The following is a 23,153-nucleotide window of genomic DNA, read 5'->3' as shown; positions in this document are numbered from 1 at the left end:
CTGGTTGTCATCCCAAAATGAAAAATGTCACGTGTTTACATTAAATTCCATCTGCTATTTTTCAGCCCATTTAGACCATAAGACCACAAGACATATGAGCAGAATTAGGCCACTCAGCCCATCAAGTCTGCTCCACCATTCCATCATGACTGATTTATAATATTCCCCTCAACTACATTCTCCTGCCTTCTCCCTGTAACTTTGATGCCCTGACTAAACAAGAACCTATCAACCTTTGCTTTAAATATACTCAAATGACTTGGCCTCCACAGCTGTCCGTGGTAACAAATTTTATAGATTCACCATGCTCTGGCTGATGAAATTCCTCCTCATCTCTGTTCTAAAGGGATAAATCCTTGTACTTTGAAGCAGTGCTCTCAGGTCCTAGACTCACCCACTATAGGAAACATCCTCTCCACATCCACTCTATCTAGGCCTTTCAATATTCGATAGATTTCGATGAGATCCCTGCTCATTCTTCTAAATTCCAATGAGTTCAGGCTCAGAGCCATTAAATGCTCCTCATATTAACCCTTCCATTCCCAGAATAATTCTCTGGAACCTTCTCTGGATCCTCTTTTACCTGGCTAGCACTTCTTTTACCCAGCTGATCCAGATCATTTTGCAAGTTTTGGGAGCTTTCCTCATGTGTAAAGTGACTCATTTGATTCTAAATGCCTATACCTGATATGTGCCTCCTTTTTCTTTATCAGGGCCTCAATATTTCTCAATAACCAAAGCTTCTTAAACCTGTTAGCCTGTCTTTTATACTAACAGGAACATACAGATTCTGTACTCTCAATCTTTCCCCATCGAAAGCCTCTCATTTGTCAAGCATCCCTTTGATGGAAAACAGCTTATCCGAATCTCTGCCTGCCATGTCCCTTCACATGCAAACAAAATTCGCATTCCTCCAGTTTATAATTTCAACCCGAGAACCATTCCTATCCTCCATGATTATCTTCAAACTAATGGAATTTTGATCACTAAATCCACAGTTTTCCCCTACACTCACTTGTGTCACCTCCTCTGTCTCGTTCTATAAGTGCTCTCTCTAGTTAGTACCTGGAAAAGAACAGGGCCGTGAAAGTCACCTCTGTACATGTCTAACATTTCTTATTCCCACATTCATATCTCGTGTTCAAAGACTCATCTCCCATTACTTGGAAAAGTGATGGTGGACACAGGTCTGTCAATGTGGCAAATGGAAGAAGGGGAGTGAGTGGGGAGCAAAGGGGTGGGGGAGGGAAGGTCAGTGACTGAGAATCATACACATGCTGCAATTAATAAACTTTGGGTTCTTGACCTTTCCACCTTTGTTGGGCCATTCAGGAATTTATCACTAGCATGAAAAGATGAATGTGTGGGATGTTATAAAGGAAGAGAGCCATGGTCAGCTAGTCAGTGCTGTTGTATTTTGCCTCAACGGCAACAGTTTAAAAGGAACTGGGTAGAATAACCACTGAAGTAGGTAATATGATTACTTGAATAAAGTTAAACAGATTGAGTAAAATCTGTAACACATGAACTACACGGCACAAGGGATACGGAGATGTTGGTCACGTGTACAGCTGGTCGGAGCTAGGAGAGACCCTCTGAGCATCAGTATCTGCACTGGGGTTCTGTACATCAAGCTGTAGGTCCAACTGGTGAGTTCAGCTGATGAGCGGATCCTGGGGTGAAAGGCTTCAGCCCTCTGCATGACTGGGACCGCTCTCAGACCACTTGGGTCTGACAGGAAAATTTAGTGGGCGTTCTGAAATTCCTGAATGGTCCAACAAAGAATTCCCTTTGGTGGAAAGGCCAAGAACCCAAAGTTTATTAATTGTGGCATGTGTATGACTTGGAAGTCACTGCTTAACCTGAAAATGCATAAACAGTTGTTGAAGAGAAATATAACTCACAAGGGAAAAAGCCAGAGGAAGAGACCAAATGGATTGTGATTACATTATGATGGTATAGAACCAAAAAGCCAGTGCTCTCAAATGAGGACTTGGAGGCTTACGACATTTCCATTTTAGTGTGAGGCCTAAGAGCCTAAGGGAGAAATTAGGCCACAGTGATGACGAATGGTCAGGGTGGTGGAATGTGTAAGTTTCCCAAGATTCCAGGTTTGTCCCAGTCATTTGGGAGGGTTGACATGCAACATTGTTTTTCATTGGGTAAGGTTGTGTAAACATGGGAAACAACCAATCAGCTGTTGGGAAATGGCTGGAGTTCACTGTTAAGAAAGTGGTATCTGTGTACCCAAAACACTCAGACAGAGGGAATCTGGTGTTTTGAAGAATGTATAGAAAGAAAAATGAAACCAGTAGACATGGCGTATCAGACTGTCATGGTATGAACCACTTCTGCTCCTATCCCTTGTATTATCAAAGTACTTACTTTAATGTTGCCATTTCCTTTTGGCACCTCACACAAAGGAGATCTTTCCATATGTAAAGCCAGAAATGTCATCAGGTCATCCTTCTTTGGCAAGCGGCAAATGGCACCTACATCCAACCAAACAGACAGAGTAAAATCTCATTCTGAGAGGCCACAGTCACCTCTCTGACCACCTATTTATTCCTCAAAAAATATTACAGTAACAGTTGTGACAAATGACATAAACTGATGAGAGTCCAAGGCAAAGGGTGCTGAGATCAGTCATTCTGTCAGTCACTCGACAAAGCCAAAAAAAAGGTCTGTCCTTGAATACACCGATTGAGGTTATATTTCCTTTAAATGCAACATTGTATTTACTGTTCTAATTTTATTTTGAGGAAGGGAGGAGACGATAGCGAAGCGACGCAGCGCGCACGGCCATTCTGAATTGATATCGATATGTGTTAACTAGAGGGCCATGCACAACCTGGATTTGATGGAGACAGCCGTGAGGAACACCTGGAGTAACTTCTGAAATGCCTGCTTCGCTGCCGCTGCTACTGTGTGATCGAGAATCTCCGGAGGGGAAGGCCCAAACTCTCGGCTTTACCTATTGCCTGTTGCCGGGGCTGGGGTTGAAGCGCTTGGCAGAGATGGTGCTCGGTACTCGGTGTCGGAGAGCTGGTTGGAGGCTAGGAGTTTTCAGACGGACTCGGAGTTGGACTGTGGTCGGATGCTTCCAGTATGCTGCATCGGCAAGTTGGCAGCGCTGGAGGTTCACCGTCTGCGTGAGATGATGGGACTTTCGAGAGACTTTGAGACTTTTACCGTGCTATGGTCTGCTCTTACCAAATTGCGGTATTGCTTTGTACTGTTGTAACTATATGTTATAATTATGTGGTTTTTCTTAGTTTTTAAGTCAGTTTGTTATGTTTTTCTGTGATATCATTCTGGAAAAACATTGTATCATTTCTTAATGCATGCATTACTAAGTGATGATAAAAGAGGACTGTGTGTCTTCATAATCATAATGATAATAATTCAGATAATTTGTCTTAAAATGAACTGAAATAGAAATTTCTGAACATATTCAGCAGGTTAGGTAGAGTTGTTGGAGAAAGGAGCAGTTAGCCTCTGGGGCTGATGACTTTGCAATAGTACTGTCTCACACAGAGCTTATCTTGAAACCTGCGATCTGCTCTATTTCCCTACTTGGTCTCTACTTTGCACAACCTTTCTTCAGCCCCATCAAGAAAACATGCTCACTGAACCACTTAAAGCAGCAGCTTGATGAGTGCAATTAGGTTGAATATATTGTGAGTATTTGTGTAAGACTGAATATCAGGTACTGAACACGGGACCAGCATGAAGCCCATTTTCTCTTCAGCTGAAGAATCATAATATATTAATTTACAGATAACTTACTGAAATGTTTCACTGCAAAATCATTTGAATGATAAAATCCAAAATATGCATTCATGTGAATCAGGGAGAGGGTTATTATTCTTTCTTATGAAATGCTTATGAAAAATTCAGAATAACTTTATTATTCCTTCTTCTCCTACCCCAAACATCAGCACTGTGAGCAGGCAGAAGAGCAACCTTCTGATGAAATTAAATGATCATCTTAAGAATTGACATTAACTTGGGATGCTGCAGTTCACTCGTCACCTCAGTTTCATTTATCAGCTCCTTGGCTTCGCTTGATTCAGTGACTCTCTGCCATTGCTCGCAGTGATTGGGTCAGTACTCAGATCTTTAAAACCAGCAGGGAAAAATCTTTGTTCTCGTGCACAAGGATTGGCAAGGCAATTATTCCTTGGAGCATTGGAGATTGAGGAGTGCTCTTATAGAAATGTTTAAAATTATGAGAGGCTATAATCCTGTAGAGCAGTTAGAAATTGAAATATATGGGCATTACAGAATCATGGTGGAAAGATCACAGTTGGAAGCTTAACACTGAAGGATACACATCTTATTGAAAGGACAGACAGGTGGGCAGAGGGGTTGGGGTGGATTTGTTGGTAAAAAAAAAATGAAATCAAATCCTCAGGAAGAAGTGACATAGGATTAGAAGATGTAGAATTAAAAAACTGCAGGTGTAAAAAAGGCCCTAATGGGAGTTATATACAGGTCACTGAGCCAGGAAGTGGGGTGCAAATTACAACAGGAGATAGAAAATACATGTAAAAAGGGCAGTGTTACAATGGTCACAGGGATTTCAATATGCAGATAGATTGTGTAAAACAGGTTAGTGTTTGATCCTAAGAAAATGGATTTTTATGATGCTTATGAGATGGCTTTTTTGAGCAGCTTGTGGCTGTGCCCACTGGAAAAAAAAAAGGCAATTGTGAATTAGGTGTTATATAATGAACCAGATTTGATTATGATTATGATTATGAGGACACATGGTCCCCTTTTATTGTCATTTAGTAATGCATGCATTAAGAAATGATAAAAATGTTTTTCCAGAATGATATCACAAAAACACGTGACAAACCGACTTGAAAACTAACAAAAACCACATAATTATAACATATAGTTACAACTGTGCAAAGCAATACCGTAATTTGATAAGAACAGACCATGACACAGTAAAAGTCTCAGAGTCTCTTGAAAGTCCCATCACCTCATGCAGACGGTAAACCTCCAGCGCAGTCAACTTGCCGATGCAGCATCCCGGAAGCATCCGACCACAGTCCGACTCCGAGTCCGTCCGAAAAATTCCGAGCCTCCGACCACCTATTTGACACCAAGCACCGAGCACCATCTCTGCTGAGCGTTTTGACCCCGGCCCCGGCAACAGGCGATACGCAAAGCCGAGGATTTGAGGCCTTTGTCTCCGGAGATTCTCAATCGCACAGTAGCAGCGACAGCGAAGCAGGCATTTCAGAAGTTTCTCCAGATGTTCCTCTGTGCTTCTTCATGTCTGTCTCCATCAAATCCAGATTGTGCACGGCACCCTTAGTTACACATATCGATATTCATTCGGAACGGCCGCGCGCGCTCCATCGCACTGCCATCTTCTCCCTCCCTCTCCTTTATCTTAAGATAAAGGAACCTCAGGAGATATTGATCAAAATATGATAGAATTCACCCTACAGTTTGAGAGGAAAAGCTAAATTCAAGTGTATCAATATTTAAGTGAAGGGAGTTCCAGAGGGATGACAGAAGCGCAGGCTAAAGGTGTTTGCAAGGGGACATTAGCAGAAGTGAGTGCAGTTGCTCTTACTAAAGAGGTGTATGGAAAGCTGAAAGATCTGAAGGCAGATAAGCCACATGGACCAGACAGACTACACCCCAGGATGCTGAAGGAGGTAGTGGAAGAGATTGTGGGGGCATTAGTAGTGATCTCTCAAGAATCACTAGATTCTGGAATAATTCCACAGTACTGGAAAATTGCAAATGTCTCTCCACTCTTTAAGAAGGAAGGAAGGTAGGTAACAAGCCAGTTATCCTGACTTCAGTGGGTGGCAAGACATTAGACTTCATTGTTAAGAAAGAGGTTTCAGGATACTTGGAGGCACATGATAGAATAGGCCGAAGTCAGTATAGTTTCCTTAAGGAGCAATCTTGTCTAACAAATCTGTTGGAATTCTTTAAAGAAATAACAGGCATGATTATCAAATCAGTGGACGTAGTTGAACTTAGATTTTCACAAGGCCTTCAAAAAGCCTCATGAAGCTGCTAAACACGATAGAAGAATGGAGAGATGATTAACTGACTGGCAGGTGGCAAGGAGTGAGAATAAAGAGGGCCTTTTCTGGTTGGCTGCCAGTGACCAGTGGTGCTTCGCAGGGGTCGGCATTGGGACCATTTCTTTTCATGTTGTGTGTCAATGATCTGGATGATTGGATTGATGACTTGGTGTGGCCAAGTTTGTGTTTGATGTAAAGGTGGATGGATGGGCAGGCAGTATTGAGGAAGCAGGGAATCTGCAGAGGGACTTGGACAGATTAGGAGAATATGCAAAGAAGTGGCAGATGGAATACAGTGTAGGGAGGTGTATGATTATGAATTTTAGACTATTTTCTAAACTAGGAACAAATTCAACAATTGGCAGAGCGAAAGGACTTGTGAGTCCTTGTGCAGGATTCACTAAAACTTGCAGGTTGAGTTGGTAGTGAGGAAGGGAAATTTCGTTTCGAGAGGTCAAGCATATAAAAGCAATAATGCAATGCTGAAGCTTTATAAGGCATTGATAAGACCGCGCTTGGAGTATTGTACGCAGTTTTGGGGCTCCTTCTCTAAGAAAGGATGTGCTGCCAGTGGAGAGGATCCAGAAGACGTTCATGAGAATAATCCCAGGAATGAAATGAGGACTGTTTGATGGCTCTGGCCTGTACTCATTGAAGTTTAAAAGAATAAGCCGGGATCTCACTGAAACCTATTGAATACTGAAAGGCCTAGTTAGTCTAGATGTAGAGAGGACATTTCCAGTAGTGGGAGAGTCCAAGAGCAGAGGGCACAACTTCAGAATAGAAGGATGTCCTTTTAGAGATGAGGATGAATTTCTTTAGGGAAGAGAGTGGTGAATCTGTGGAATTCATTACTACAGACAGCTGTTGAGGCCAACTCATTGGGTATATTTAAAGTGCAGGTTGATACGTTCTTGATTACTTAGGGTGTCTAAGGTTAATGGGGAGAAGACAGAAGAATGGGATTGAGAAGGATAATAAATCAGCCATGATCGAATGCTGAAAGCAGACTTGATGGGCCAAATATGAGGAAATCTGCAGATGCTGGAAATTCAAGCAACACACACAAAATGCTGTTGGAACACAGCAGGCCAGGCAGCATCTATAGGAAGAAGTCAGTCGACGTATCGGGCCGAGACCTTTCATCAGGACTAACTGAAAGAAGAGACAGTAACAGATTTGAAAGTGGGAGGGGAAGGGGGAGATCCGAAATGATAGGAGAAGACAGGAGGGGGAGGAATGGAGCTAAGAGCCGGAAAGTTGATTGGCAAAAGGGATACAAGGCTGGAGAAGGGAGAGGATCATGGGATGGTAGGCCTAGGGAGAAAAAAAGGGGGAGGGGAGCACCAGAGGAAGGTGGAGAGCAAGCAAGGAGTTATTGTGAGAGGAACAGAGAGAAAAAAAAGAGAGAGAAAAAAAGGAAAAAAAGATAAGGGATGGGGTAAGAAGGGGAGGAGGGGCATTAACAGAAATTAGAGAAATCAATGTTCATGCCATCAGGTTGGAGGCTACTCAGACAGAATATAAGGTGTTGTTCCTCCATCCTGACTTTGGCTCCTCCCACTTCCTCCAAACTAAAGGTGTAGCCATGGGCACCCGTATGGGTCTCAGCTATGCCTGCCTTTTTGTTGGCTTTGTGGAACAATCAATGTTCCAAGCCTATACTGGTATCGGTCCCCCACTTTTCCTTCGCTACATTGACGACTGCATTGGTGCTGCATTCTGCACGCATGCTGAGCTCGTTGACTTCATTAACTTTGCCTCCAACTTTCACTCTGCCCTCAAATTTACCTGGTCCATTTCTGACACTTCCCTCCCCTTTCTTGATCTTTCTGTCTCTACCTCTGGAGACAGCTTATCTACTAATGTCTACTATAAGCCTACAGACTCTCACAGCTACCTGGACTATTCCTTTTCCCACCCGGTCTCTTGCAAAAATGACATCCCCTTTTCGCAATTCCTCCGTCTCCGCCGCATCTGCTCTCAGGATGAGGCTTTTCATTCCAGGACGAAGGAGATGTCTTCCTTTTTTAAAGGAAGGGGCTTCCCTTCCTCCACCATCAACTCTGCTCTTAAACACATCTCCCCCATTTCATGCACATCTGCTCTCACCCCATCCTCCCGCCACCCCACTAGGGATAGGGTTCCCCTTGTCCTCACCTACCACCCCACCAGCCTCCGGGTCCAACATATAATTCTCCGTAACTTCTGCCATCTCCAACGGGATCCAACCACCAAGCTTATCTTTCCCTCCCCTGCCTTTCTGCTTTCTGCAGGGATCGCTCCCTACGTGACTCACTTGTCCATTCGTCCCCCCCCAATCCCTTCCCACCGATCTCCCTCCCGGCACTTATCCTTGTAAGCGGAACAAGTGCTACACCTGCCCTTACACTTCCTCCCTCACCACCATTCAGGGCCCCAGACAGTCCTTCCAGGTGAGGCGACACTTCACCTGTGAATCGGCTGGGGTGATATACTGCGTCCGGTGCTCCCGGTGTGGCCTTCTATATATTGGTGAGACCCGACACAGACAGGGAGACCGTTTCGCTGAATACCTACGCTCTGTCCGCCAGAGAAAACAAGATCTCCCAGTGGCCACACATTTTAATTCCATGTCCCATTCTCATTCTGATATGTCTATCCATGGCCTCCTCTACAGTCAAGATGAAGCCACACTCAGGCTGGAGGAACAACACCTTATATTCTGTCTGGATAGCCTCCAACCTGATGGCATGAACATTGACTTCTCTAACTTTCGTTAATGCCCCTCCTCCCCTTTTTACCCCATCCCTTATTTATTTATGTATGTATGTATGTATGTATGTATTTATTTATTTATTTATTTATTTTCCCTTTTTTTTTCTCTCTCTCTGTTCCTCTCACAATAACTCCTTGCTTGCTCTCTATCTTCCTCTGGTGCTCCCCTCCCCCTTTCTTTCTCCCTAGACCTAGCATCCCACGATCCTCTCCCTTCTCCAGCCTTGTATCCCTTTTGCCAATCAACTTTCCAGCTCTAAGCTTCATCCCCCCCGCCTTGTCTTCTCCTACCATTTCAGATCTCCCCCTCCCCCTTTCAAATTTCTTACTATCTCTTCTTTCAGTTAGTCCTGACGAAGGGTCTCAGCCCGAAACGTCGACTGTACTTCTTCCTATAGATGCTGCCTGGCCTGCTGCGTTCCACCAGCATTTTGTGTGTGTTGATGGGCCAAATGGTCTAATTCTGCTCCTATCCCTTATGAACATGGCATCTAATGTCAAAGAAGAAGGCAAACACTGCCAATACTACCATCTGACTGTAATTTGATTTTCTATCCTGATCTACACTGTTCTAGCCAGTTGCGAAGCTAGCAAAGTTGCTGCCTCACAGTGCCAGAGACCAGAGTTCAATCCTGACCTTGGGTACCGCTGATGTGGAGTTTGCACATTTTACTTGTAACTGCTTGGGTTTCCTCTGGATGCACTGGTGTCCTCCCACATCTCAAACATTCAGATAGATTAATTGTCTGCTGTAAATTTTTCATAGGGTATAGGTGAGAGGTAGTATCAAGGTGTGGAGAATGATGGGAATGTGGGAAGAATAAATAAAATGGAATTGGTGTAGAGGTAGTTAAAATGGGTGGTTGAGAGTTGGCATGAAATTGATGAGCCAAGAGGCTTGTTTCTGTCCTGAACCACTTGATTGTCTCATCTTCCAGCAAGGCTCTGTGACTTCAATAATTTCAGATTAGCAAATCATGTTCTTAAATTTCAATTTTTCCTCTTCTTAGTTCTATATTTGATTTGTCTTCTTCTATTTACAACTCTTCCAGAAATTCCTCCTGTAATCTCTCTCATCTTGCTCCACTATTCCCTCGCTCTCCTCCTCTCCCCATGTTCTCCACATCAAAAGACTTGTTTGATTTCTAACTTCTCTCCTGTTCTGATGAAAGTTCATCAGTCTGAAAGATGAATTTTGTTTCTCTCTCCACAGATGCTGCCTGACCATTTGCGAGTTTATCTCCAGAACCATTAGCATTGGGAATAACTGCTTGGTGGTAATAGCATTGGGGATAAACATTCAATAGGCCAGGCAGCTTCTGTGGAGAGAGAAACAGTGTTAGCGTTTCTGGTTGATGACCTTAAGGATACAAAAATATAAGAAAAAAAATCAAAGGATAATACAAAGGGATGATTATTTAAAGTTATATGTCAGTGAATGAGCATGTTACAATATCCATTAACATTGCATATTTTTACTCACCAGGTGATTCACTCTGTGGCTATAATAAAAAATGATAGAGGTATTAATTCTACAAAAGTAAACTGGAGAAGAATTACCAATTATTTGTGCACATGATAAATCACAGTTATTAACAGGTTCATTCATAATTTATCTTGAACAAATGAACTCTGCAGAGTGTGCAGTGAAAATATGGCCCAAGGACACAAAGATGGAGACCAAGCAAATTCCCAACAAATAGCTACCACACACTCGTTTTTCCAATGGAAAGGAGCTTTCATACTTCCATATTAACTCTTGGCCTAGAAAGAGGCTGTCTGGCCCATCAGGCCTATACTAGCTCTCAGAATGTTGATACCAGCCGGTCACTTATTTCCGGGTCACCCATTCTCCCGACCTTCACATCAATTCCTCTTGGATTGTACCACTCACCCATACCCCAGGGAAATTTACTGTAGCCAATTAAACAGGAACTTCTATATCTTTGGGTCTTTGGGATGATGGCGGGGAGGGGAACTGGAGCACCCAGAGGAAAACCATGCAGGCACAGAGAGAACACGCAAAAGCACTCTCTCCTGCCATCACATACAGATGGCACCTGAGGGTGAGGATTGAACCCAATTCACTGGAGTTTGGAAGCAGAAGTTCTAACAGCTGACGGCTCTGCCACCTTAGCTTGAGTTTCAGCTGATGATTGATGATCCAAAATCCCTTGCAACTTTGCCTGATGCCAGCTTCACTCCAATGCTGAGGATGGTACACACAGTAACTATGGTTCAGCACGAGCAGCAAGGACTGGACTTTACCTGAGTATTGAGCTGTCTGGGAAATTGCTCAGCAACTGAAAGTTAACAAAATAGGTGTTAGAAGCAGCTCTGGTCCAAGTTAGAATTTGGCTACATGGAATATTTAAAATGGATAACAAATCAATGTTTTTGGAGTTATTACAATATTGACAACAAGATTAATGTTGGAATGTGCTGGGGAAAGGAAATTTATGGCAGTGTGGTGACTGAGAGGTAGGGGGAGGATCAAGGTGTTGGGGAATATAGGTGGCGATGCAAGGAAGGGATAACAGTTAAAGGAATGTGAGGGTTGGGGGGTTAGAAAAATGGAAGAAGGTGAAAGGAAAAGGTGGCAAATTGGAGGAGACAAGGATAGGGGACAGGTGGGTAGAGGGTGAGGGCATTTCAGTTTCTAAATAGGATTGTTTTATTTCTCAAAATTCATTCATGTATTGTAGGACTGGCAACAACTTAATGAAAGCTAAATGACAGAGTTACGGAATGTTGAAACTTTTCTTCTGAAATTTTACCACATTAGTTGTAGGAACAGGCACTAAGAGTTCAATTTGAAGAAGTTTAGTCAAAAGACTTTCATAATTTGACCTCACAGTGTGAGGTGCTATGGATGAAGAGAGCCAGTGAGGTCTGCAGTAATCCAAAGTGCTGAGGTTGGAGAAGTCCAGTCCCATCCTATCAAACTGTTTGAAGATGACCTGACTAATTCCAATAGCAAAAAGCCTGGTGGAAAGATCAAGCCAAGACTACTGGACTCAACCTGGAGCCAATAAAGGCAGCAGAGGAAAGACTGCCAGGATAAGAAAGCTTGTGCCACAAATCCAATGAGAATAGCTAGATAGATACTTTACTGATCGAAAGGAAATTACAGTGTCACAGTAGCATTAAAATTGCACAGATATACAAATATTAGAAGAGAAGTAAGAAAGAATTAAAAACAAATAAGTTACTTCAAACAATCTAACAGGAGGAGGGGTCATCACTTCCCCGGCTATAGGTTGACTTATTATAGAACCTAATGGCCGAGTGTGACCTCATATGACTCTCTTTGGAGCAGCGCAGTTTGCCTTCATCCATTACTAAGAGTGCTCCTCTGTTCAGCCAAAGTGACATGCAGAGGGAGAATAAGAGCAGTAGTAGGCCACTGGGCTCCTCAAGCTGGTCCCACCATTCAATATTATTGTGTATTTAATACTTAAGTAATGTCTGAGTAATCTTGTACATATGTTGGTTGATTAAGCAATCTTGTTTGTTTAAATAATTAATTATGGATTATATGTATAAATATGAGAATTGCAATAGTCATCATAATATCACATGATAGGTCACGCCTTGCTTAAACACAAAGTTAGACCCAAATTCCCAGCCTCCCGTGTTTTCCTTTAAATTAGTTTAATATTTTGAAGTTCTAAAACAGAACACCTAGTGACAAGGTATTTTTAAAATGAACCTGAGATGACAGTGACCTGTTGAAGCGCAGTGAAACAGTTGAGATTTTAAAAATTAGTGCAGCAAGGAACTGCGCATAAAAAAGAAACAGCCCAGCACATGCAGACTGTCCAGCTGGAAAAAAAAGCAGCAAATGGAGGAATACATGTGTTCATAAAGAGTGAATACTGGGTGATAATAAACATAAAAAAGCAGAAATGGCTGGCTATGTCAGAACAATTGATGTTTGATTATACAAAAGATATCTAAAATAGGTATACTGAGCTAATTCAACAATATTTTGAAGCAAATTAAACAGCCAATGAGAAACAAATACCAATACCAATATTGCTGAGTGCATTGGGCTTAAAGTCACGCTTTGAAGTTTGACTGTTCCAACCAAATCAGTGGAAATTACCTTGGCTGATACTGTCAAAGTAATGCAGGAACATTTAGAACCAAAGCGATTGTTGATCAAGAACTTAAACTGGAGAAAAGATGACTCCTGTGGAAATTACATTCGTAACATGAAATATAACAGCCAACAAACAGCATTGAGCTTGTATGTGGTAAAAACAGGAGGACCAGCATTATAGGGCCAAGATCGGCTGAAATAATTACAATTTATGGAGATCCATCCACTGTTTGCAGGCCACATCCCCTGCAATGAAGCCAACTGAAAGTGAATTAAGAATGGCACTGGAACATGCCACAACTGTCACTATGCTGAACACCATGAACCATTGCCAAACAGAGGACAAACAGGCATTGGTGCCAGCCTCTGTGCCTCTGCTTGGAAAGCACATTGGACCAAGGAAGGACCATGCTACTCAGAGGAGCGTGCATGCGACAAAAGCACTGGTTCGACTACAACAGTGTTGTAGGCAACGTATCTGAGAAAGCTTCTGATATGTTAATCAGGCAGTTGTTGGTGAAATGTGTCTGAGTTTTAAGCTGGAAGAGAGTTCAGTGAGCTTCAGAAAAATTGCAAGCATTTGGCTTTTGTGAGTATAAAGAACCAGAATCTATCCTGATTAAGGTTATTGCATGAACTTCAAGTGGGAGACAAGAAGCTGCTTGTAAAAGTAGTTGCAAAAACCAAAAAGCCCGGCTGGATGAATGGAAAGCGAAAAAGAATAGAGTCAATGGAGATACGAAAACAGAGGATTTGTCAGATAATGTTGTGGATCTGGAAACCAAGAGGAGAGATCAGATCATAAAGGGAGCAAAAGAAGTATTAAATAAGAGAATACTCCAGTGAACTAAATGGACCTTCCCAAGATCAAGATGCACACACTAGAAGAGATGGAAAGAAAGAATGTGAACGAGGAAGAGAAAGGTATGAAAGGGAGAAAGAATGTGAGAGAGCATTCTTGTTTGTTTAAGTAATTCATTATAGGGTATATGTATAAATATGTGAATTGCATACGTCATCACACTACCATGTGATTCGCGCGTGCCTGGCTTAAAGTAAACATGAAGTTAGACTCGTATTCCCTGACTCTCGTGTATTCCTTTGAATTAGCTCAATATTTCGAGGTTACAAAACATAACAAATATGCTTATAGTTGATCTGTCCCATGCCTCAGCTCAACTTCTGTATGTGATCCCCACAGTCATCAATTCCCCGATCTTTTAAAAATGTATCTTCCTCCTCTTTAAGTACCCTAATAATCTAATTAGGGCAGAGAGCTCTAGAGATTAGCCACCCCCTACAGAATGAAATTTTGATACTTCTCACTTTTAAATCACCACTTCCTAATTTTGTAATTATGTCACCTTTGTAGAAACTCTCTCACAAGTAGAAGCATCTGGACTTTCACTCTGTCGAGCCCCCATGTTTAAAAAGATTACCTTCTAAACTCGCAAGAATAAGATCTATTTTCTAGAAATTTCTTTAACTTCTGGCAAAGAATGAATATTAACTCGATGTTCCAGATTACAATATTTGAAAGGATGTGCCTTACCTTGCTGGTCACTGGGAATTTCCCACTGCAAAAAAAGAATTGGAAATAGACTCATAGATTAATGTAGCACAAAATCAGGCCATTCAACCTAATTGACCTCTGCAGACCAAGATGCCACATCCAAGCTAGTCCTATTTACCAGCATTTGGGCCGTAATCTTCTAAAACTTCCTATTCTATGTACCTGCTCAACTGTCTTTTAGAAGTTGTTACTGCATCTGTCTCAATCATCCACTCTGCTAGTTCATTCCACATACATAGAGTAGGACAGCAAAGGAACAGGACCCCAGCCCACAATGTGGTACTGAACTATTTAAACTAGTAATTAAATGCCAAACCTATACTAATTTGTTTGAATTAATTAAAATAGTTTTATTACTCCCTAATGAGTAGTAAATTGAACAGAGCAATAAAGAAATGTGAGTCACTCACATTTCAGAATGCAACATTTCAAATAGAGAAGTGACATTTTATTCAATTTTCGGGATCTAGTTGCATGGTTTCAGAGGACAGTTATGAGCTATCCACACTATTGTGTTTGGAAACTAGGAAAGACAGCAGATTTTTTCCCCATCAGTTGATGTTAGTGGACTAGTTAGATTGTATACTCATTTTACTAATGACTATATTGGGGGAAAATTCAGAATACTGACCTGAATGTATGGTATATTCCACAGCTGCTGTGATGGGATTTGAAGCTGAATTCACTGGAGTATCAGTCCAGCCTGGTAAATTACTTGTTTGGTAATGTAACCAATCCACTACATTGGGAAAACAGACCGGGCCACTTTCATAGTGACATGCGACTTCAAGTGATAGATCTTAACTGGGTCTTGAATGCTTTGTTTTTAATTTTTGGTTCATTCTGGGAATCTTTTCAGTTTTCAACTGAAAGTAGTGCTTTGTAAATCAACATTCACAAGATCTTTACAATGTGGGAGGAAATGGGTGCACCTGGAGGAAACAAACATGGTCCAAGCCCTGATCATAAAGCTGCTCTAACTTTACAAATGAAACACTTCAATGAACATGAATAGTGAATCTTCATAAGTCAAAACTAAATTAAAGGTGATGAAATATATACTAACCACCTGACACTAGTGATAAAAATGCAATGTATTTCCAGCTTACCAACATAATTTCAACGTCTGATTCTTTGTTAACTGCCAACAATTGCTGCATATTTTCTGATGTCATATCTTCCTCTTCTAAGGTCTCAGGTTCTCCTTCTGAATCCTTAGCACACTTTCCCAATCCTTTGCCTTCTGAAATGCCAGTATTGCATCCAAGTTTATCAGCTCCTTCCACATGCTTTACTTCTTTCTTGGTTTCTTTGACGGAAACCACAGTCTTAATGCCAGATGCGATGATCATTTTTTCACATTGACTGCAAGGTATTTTTGAAGAAAATAGCATGGCAGAATCTAAATCTTCGGCTGACCTATAACAGCAGAAACAGCAAATGCTCAGTTGCAGTTTCCCTAGTGTTGCTGAAATAGATTTTTGACTTCAATAAGGACAAGGAGAAATGGAGTGCTATAGAGAGCGTGCAGAGGAGGTTTACAACAATGTTGCCTGGATTGGAGAGCATGCCTTATGAGAACAGGTTGAGTGAGCTTGGCCTTTTCTCCTTGGAGCGACGGAGGATGAGAGGTGATCTGATAGAGGTGTATAAGATGATGAGAGGCATTGATCATGTGGATAGCCAGAGGCTTTTTCCCAAGGCAAAATTTAACACGAAGGTGCATAGTTTTAAGGTCCTTGGAAGTAGGTACAAGAGGGATGTCAGAGGTAAGTTTCTTTACACAGGGAATGGGGGGTACATGGAATGTACTGCCAGCAACGGTGGTAGAGACAGATCCAATAAGGTCTTTTAAGAGCCTTTTAGATCGGTACATGGGGCTTAGAAAAATAGAGGGCTATCTGGTAGGGAAATTCTAGGCAGTTTCTAGAGTAGGTTAGGGGGAGGGAAGGGAGAGGGAGGGAGAGGGGGAGGAGGGAGGGGGAGGGGGAGGAAGAGAGAGAGAGAGAGACAGACAGACAGACACACACACATTTAGTGTCTGTCAAGTTTTTTTCTGGGTTCTTTTGGGTTTCTTGTTTTGTGGCTGCCTGTAAGGAGATAAATCTTAAGGTTGTATCATGCAGCACACACAAAATGCTGGAGAACTCAGCAGGTCAGGCAACATCTACGAAAAGAATACAGTCGATGTTCTACCCTTTGGCAGGATCAAACATCAAGTGTACTCTTTTCGTAGATGCTGCCTGGCCTGAGTTCCTCCAGCATTTTGTGTGTATTGCTTGGATTTCCAGCACTGCAGATTTCTCTTGTTTGTGGTCATATAATGTATACATACTTTGATAATAAATGTACTTTGAACTTTGATGTAATGAAATGATCTGTAGGGATAGAATGTAAATAAAGTTATTCACTGTATCTCTGTACAAGGGATAATAAATCAACTAATTTAATCAACAGAGTATTCAGTGTCACAACCATACACAAACATTATATCCAAAAGTCCAGCAGAAAGCCTAACCTGAAGAGAATGGCATTCACTTCTGCATGGACCAGGAATTTGCCCTTGGCCACTTTCTGTTTATTGCGTCTTCCTCTGTGAGGGAAGTTTCCATATGATGCTTGCTTGATATAGCCATTGTAGCCAGCTCCAACCTTCAAAGAACAGGTGAATGATTAAACTGGTACCAGCATGCGGTTAAAACTCCAATTGTACTGTACAGCCTACATTATAATAAAGGACTATTTTATGTTTTAGTAACATGCTGTTGCATGTGCTATTAGGTGCATATTGATCTGTAGGTGTGTGCAAAGTTCAGACTCTACCAGTAAAGAACCATGAAATTTAGTTCCCGTCTCCAGCGTTGTTATTAATAACATAGTTGTGTAGACAGGCCACATACACAACAAATTGGCGAAGAGAATTATGAACCTACATCCTATCGGAAAGCCGTGTTTTAGTTGATAACGACACACGACACTTGGAGGAGAAGAGAGAGAAGGGAGATGAAAAGGAGCAACACACGCATCTAGACGGAGTGCGCTCGTGGCGCTATAAAAAAGGACACGTGAGCCAAGTGGATCGTGCAGCGACTGCAAGGAGCTAGTTGAAAAGAAAATAAAGGAAAAAATGGGACCAAATTAACATAACAAAGATGACAATGGTTGGAACCATTACAGCATTTGATAGTAGCATTGAAAACTGGGTAATTTACATTGAAAAAGTGGAGTTATATTGTGATGCTAATGGTGTTAATGATGAAAAGAAAGCCAGCATCTTACTCAGTATTATGGGAGCAAAAACATACGGGCAGCTATGGAGCTTGTTAACCCCTGAGAAGCCAGCTGACAAAATGTTCAAGCAAATAGCAGACATTCTCCAACAACATTTAAACCCCAAACCACTAGTCATTGCAGAAAGACTGAAATTTCACAAACGGAATCAGAGCAAAAATGAAAGCATTTCTGAATATTGTGCTGAATTGTGAAAACTATCAGAACATTGTCAATTTGGAGCTCGTCTATCAATCATAGTCATAGTCATAGTCATACTTTACTGATCCCAAGGGAAATTGGGTTTCGTTACAGTTGCACCAACCAAGAATAGAGTATAGATACAGCAATATAAAACCATAAATAATTAAATAACAATATGTAAATTATGCCAGGAAATAAGTCCAGGACCAGCCTATTGGCCCAGGGTGTCTGACCCTCCAAGGGAGGAGTTGTAAAGTTTGATGGCCACAGGCAGGAATGACATCCTGTGACGCTCAGTGTTGCACCTCGGTGGAATGAGTCTCTGGCTGAATGTACTCCTGTGCCCAACTAGTACATTATGTAGTGGATGGGAGACATTGTCCAAGATGGCATGCAACTTGGACAGCATCCTCTTTTCAGACACCACCATCAGACACATTGAGGGACACTCAACTGACATGCACTGTGAAACCACACAGAAGAAGCTCCTGTGTGAAAAAGACCTTACATTAGAGAAGGCACTGAACATTGCAATATCATTGGAAATAGCAGCACAGGGTGCTTCAGAGATACAACAAAAATCTCTGGAATATGTTACAAATAAAATATCACTGAACAGAAATGAAGGAAAGAAATGTTACCGTTGTGGGAACATTTCACATGACCCTGACGACTGTTGGTTTAAAGACCAAGAATGCAGAAACTGTGGCAAACAGGGCCACATTGGCAGAGTGTGCAAAGCTAGTAAACAGCAGAAAAAGGACAAAATACAGAGAAACAGGAAACCCCAGAAAGGAAAATACAACAATGTACACAAAATAAAAGAAAGCAGTTCTGATGAAAATGACTCAGACAAAAGTGAATTGTCTTGTCTGCAACTTCATAGCGTGAAAGAGACAGATGATCAAAGAGTAATATGGATCACTCCACAAGTGGCAGGCGTGAGACTGAAGATGGAGTTGGACACAGGCTCAGCTTTAACAGTGATCTCTGTGTAACGCTCAGTTATATTGGCTCATATATGTCTAAAGGAAATCCCACCCAGCACCCGCCTCAACGCTTCCCACGGAGTCGGTTGCCGCCCGAATCAATCCCAAGCATCGATCATTAGCCAGCACACCCAGTACGTTTTACCAAGTACACTTTACAGATATTACTAAGTCTATGACATTACTATAAATTCGATACAGAAAAGGAAGTAATGAAAAAAAAGGCGCCAAGACTTATCAAATTCCAAGTTCTTTGTGCGCAACCGTTGGAGCTCAATCAATTCCTGACGACCACCCGGATCCTGTCGACTCACGGCTCGGGACCACCCAAAGTGATCGACCGGAGCCTTTCCGTACATCCGCCGTCCCCTCCGTTTCTCCTCCGACTCCCCGCCAAAAACCCCGTCCCCAGTCATATGAGACAGCATTATCATTCGAAAAAAAAACGATACATGAACACCCATTGGCTAATAGCACTCTGCTATCTGTATTAACCCAAGCAAATGTCTAGTTAGAGATTTTCTCAGCATTTAACATAACAAAGAAGCATTCCCAAGTATAACATAACAAAGAAGCCATTTTAAATTTAACATACAAAAAAGAAAGACCCGTACATCCGTATACAACTACAAATGACTGTTTTCTCACATACCTCTGAAATGAACTAAACTACTGCTAAAGACTTACACAGGACAGCCAGTGCATCCCAAAGGTAAAATTAAAGTGACAGTGACCTACAGAGACAAAACACAGCAGCTGAATCTCTATGTACTGAAAAATGGAGGACCACCATTGCTGGGACGTGAATGGCTCAAGAAAATTCAGTTGGATTGGCACACCATCAAGGCACTAGTTGTATCAGCAAAGGAGGGCAGCAAGGCTACATCTGAGAGACTGTCATAAATACTTGCTGACTCTGAGGAAGTGCTCATGAAAGGAGGAGGAATACTTCAGGTCATGAAGGCAAAGATTGAGATTGAGGAAAATGCATGTCCAAAATTTCACAAAGCCAGACTAGTGCCATATGCAATCCGTCCTACAATAGAAGCTGAGCTGAAAAATCTGCAGCAGACTGGGGCCTGTCAAAGGTGGATTGGAGTGAATGGTCCTTGCCTATTGTTCCAGTGATGAAGAAAACCTCCAGCACAAAACCAGGAAAACCAAGCAAGGTGCGCATATGTGGAGACTTTAAAGTGACTGTTAACCCAGTTCTCCACACAGTACAGTATCCTCTACCTCATATTGAGGACATCTTTGCTTCCCTGTCAGGAAGGGAACACTTCACAAAAATCAATTTCGCCCAGGCTTATCTCCAAATGGAAATCGATGATGCAGCCAAGAAATACCTGACAATAAATACACACAAAGGACTTTACCAGTACAATAGGTTGGTGTTTGGGATAGCATCAGCTCCTGAAATCTGGCAAAGGGCAATGGACCAGGTCCTGCAGGGGATTCCAGGGACTCAGTGTTACCTGAATGACATCATTGTCACCAGCAAAGATGACGATGAACATCTTTCTAACCTTGAACCAGGTTACAAGAATATGGGCTCAGAGCTAATCGACAGAAATGTGAGTTTTTCAAAAAAGAAATCTTATACTGTGGGCATGTGATCAACAAGGATGGCTTACACATGTCTCAAGACAAGATAGAAGAGGTGCTTAAGGCACCATCACCTGAAAATATGTCTCAGCTGAGAGCATATCTTGGACTAGCGAACTATTACCACAAGTTCTTGCCTAACCTATCCACAGACCTACACCCACTAAATGCGCTATTACAGACAGGGACACAATGGAAGTGGACTGAGAGCTGTGAGAAAGCATTTCAAGAAACTATAAGACTCTATAAGACTCATAACTTCAGAAGCGGTGCTCGCGCACTTTGACCCCTCCTTACCAATCCGACTGACTTGTGATGCTTCACCCCATGGGATAGGAACTGTGTTATTGCACAAGTTTCCAGATGGCTCAGAAAGACCAATAGCCTTTGCCTCAAGAAACGCTAACTTCAGCTGAATGCAACTACGCACAGATTGACGGAGAGGCCCAAAGCCTCGTGTGGGGAGTCAAGAAATTCAGTCTCTACCTGCATGGTCAAAAGTTTACCCTGTTGACTGATCATCAGCCTCTCGTGTCAATCTTCAACCCAAGGAAAGGCGTTCCAGTGATGACAGCACAAGGGTTGCAGTGATGGTCTCTTTTCTTAGGAGGTCACATGTATGACACTGTACACAAGGGGACCAAGCTACATGGCAACGCAAATGGTTTGTCACATTTACCACTGCCGACTTCAGAGATAACTACACAAATGGAATCAGCAGAGGTCTTTCACACAGCAATAGTTGAACAATTACCAGTGACAAACAGCCTCATTGAAAGAGAAACACATAATGACACTATGTTGTCAAAAGTGTATGACATTACGGTAAAGGGATGGCCAGGGCATGGTAACACACTGTTTCCAGCCTTCTCAGCGAGGAAGGAGCAGTTGTCAGTGTGTCGGGGAACACTAATGTGTGGTTCACGAGTTGTGATTCCTCCCAAGCTACGCACCAGAGTGCTGGAGGAACTGCACGAGGGGTACCTGGGTACCGTGAAGATGAAAAATCTTGCCCATGCCTATGTGTGGTGGCCAGGCATTGATAAACAGATTGAGGACTTGACCAAGAACTGCTCTGGATGTCAAAAGATCCAGAACACATCACCACAAGCCCCTCTCCATCCATGGGACTGGCCCTCATCACCATGGCAATGAGTGCACATCGACTTTGTTGGACCATTCATGGACTCTATCTTTTAAATCGCCATCGATGCACATTCCAAATGGCCAGGGGTGATCAAAATGAAGATAACTGCATCGGAAAAGACCATTACAGTTCTGAGGGCCATGTTCGCCAGGAATGGAATACCAGAACAACTCTGCACAGACAATGGATGACAATTTGTCTCTGAAGAATTCCAAAGTTTTGTGAAGAACAATGGAATCAAGCACTTTACATTTGCCCCTTACCACCCATCCACAAGTGACTTGGCAGAAAGATTTGAGCAGACATTCAAGAAAGCCATCAAGGCAATGGACAGTGAAAATCGACCACTGAAACACAAGATAGACAACTTCCTCCTTGCCTATCGTAATACAGTACATGTAACCACTAATCAGATCCCAGCGATGATGTTTCCGAACAGGAACCTGAGGTCCCACATGGATCTCCTCAAACCATATGTACGGCAAAATTTGCAGAGCAGACAGTTCAAACACTGGAATGCTAAGTCAACACGGAGCTTCAGTGTTGGACAGTCAGTTCTTGCACGTGATTACCAGACTGAAAAGTGGCAGCCAGGTACAATTTCCGCCATAGACGGGCCACTGATGTATACAGTGGAGATGGGAGAGAACATATGGAGACGTCGTGTGGACCAAATCCTGGATGCTCAGGTGAAAAACACAACAACACCTTGCCTGGACTCCCCTGACATAGAAGCAAACACTCCTGATGTGACCACATCAGCCTCATCTACAGATAAGCCTGTCATCAGTGCTGAGGACCCACCTGATGTACCTGTGGAGACTCATTCCCCAAAGCAAACGTTTCAGGACAGACATTACCTGCAGAGGCAGAGAAGACCCCCCCCCCCCCCAGAGACTTGAGTTCTAATGAAAGGAGGGGCACCAGAGGGAAGTGATAAGCAGATGAGAAGAGAAGGGTAAGAGGGGCGTCAGAATTTGGAATGGAAAAAGAGAGAAGGGGGAGGGGAGAAATTACTGGAAGTTAGAGAAATCAATGTTCATGTCATCAGATTGGAAGATACAGAGTCAGAATCTGGGGGTGTTAGTCCTCCAACCTGAGAGTGGCCTCATTGTGGCAGTAGAGGAGGCCATGGACCAATATGTTGGAATGGGAATGGGATTGGAATTAAAATGGTTGGCTACAGGGAAATTCTGTTTGTTGTGGATAGAACGAAATTGCTCAAAAAAGTGGTCCCCCAATCTATATTGGGTCTCACAATGCAGAAGAGGCTGCACCTGGAACACTGGATACAGTAGATGATCCCGACAGACTCACAGGTGGAGTGTTGCCTCACCTGTTTCAGTCAGGGAGGAGGTGAATGGACAGGTGTACAATTCCTCTTCTTGTAGGGGTTGTGTCAGGAGAGAGATCAATGGGGAGGGACGAATTGACAAGGCAA

The 23,153-nt window shown here is 42.5% G+C and overlaps 1 protein-coding gene across 3 annotated transcripts in view; it reads right to left on the bottom strand.

The window, feature by feature from the left end:
• LOC140202765 (uncharacterized) overlaps positions 1 to 23,153 on the bottom strand; it is a 126,920-nt gene that overhangs the window by 42,494 nt on the left and 61,273 nt on the right. For all 3 annotated transcript variants that reach the window (XM_072268074.1, XM_072268075.1, XM_072268076.1), the window contains 6 exons: positions 17,016 to 17,149; positions 15,607 to 15,916; positions 14,477 to 14,501; positions 11,088 to 11,122; positions 10,303 to 10,321; positions 2,386 to 2,492 (listed from right to left, as the gene is read on the bottom strand). In XM_072268074.1, coding sequence (XP_072124175.1) covers positions 2,386 to 2,492; positions 10,303 to 10,321; positions 11,088 to 11,122; positions 14,477 to 14,501; positions 15,607 to 15,916; positions 17,016 to 17,149 — 630 coding nt within the window. The remainder of the gene's footprint in view (positions 1 to 2,385; positions 2,493 to 10,302; positions 10,322 to 11,087; positions 11,123 to 14,476; positions 14,502 to 15,606; positions 15,917 to 17,015; positions 17,150 to 23,153) is intronic.

The sequence above is a fragment of the Mobula birostris genome, chromosome 9 (genome assembly GCF_030028105.1).
Source record: "Mobula birostris isolate sMobBir1 chromosome 9, sMobBir1.hap1, whole genome shotgun sequence".
NCBI classification, from domain to species: Eukaryota; Metazoa; Chordata; class Chondrichthyes; order Myliobatiformes; family Myliobatidae; genus Mobula; species Mobula birostris.
The sequence above is the reverse complement of the archived record's forward strand: the minus strand, read 5'-3'. Positions and strand labels throughout refer to the sequence as shown.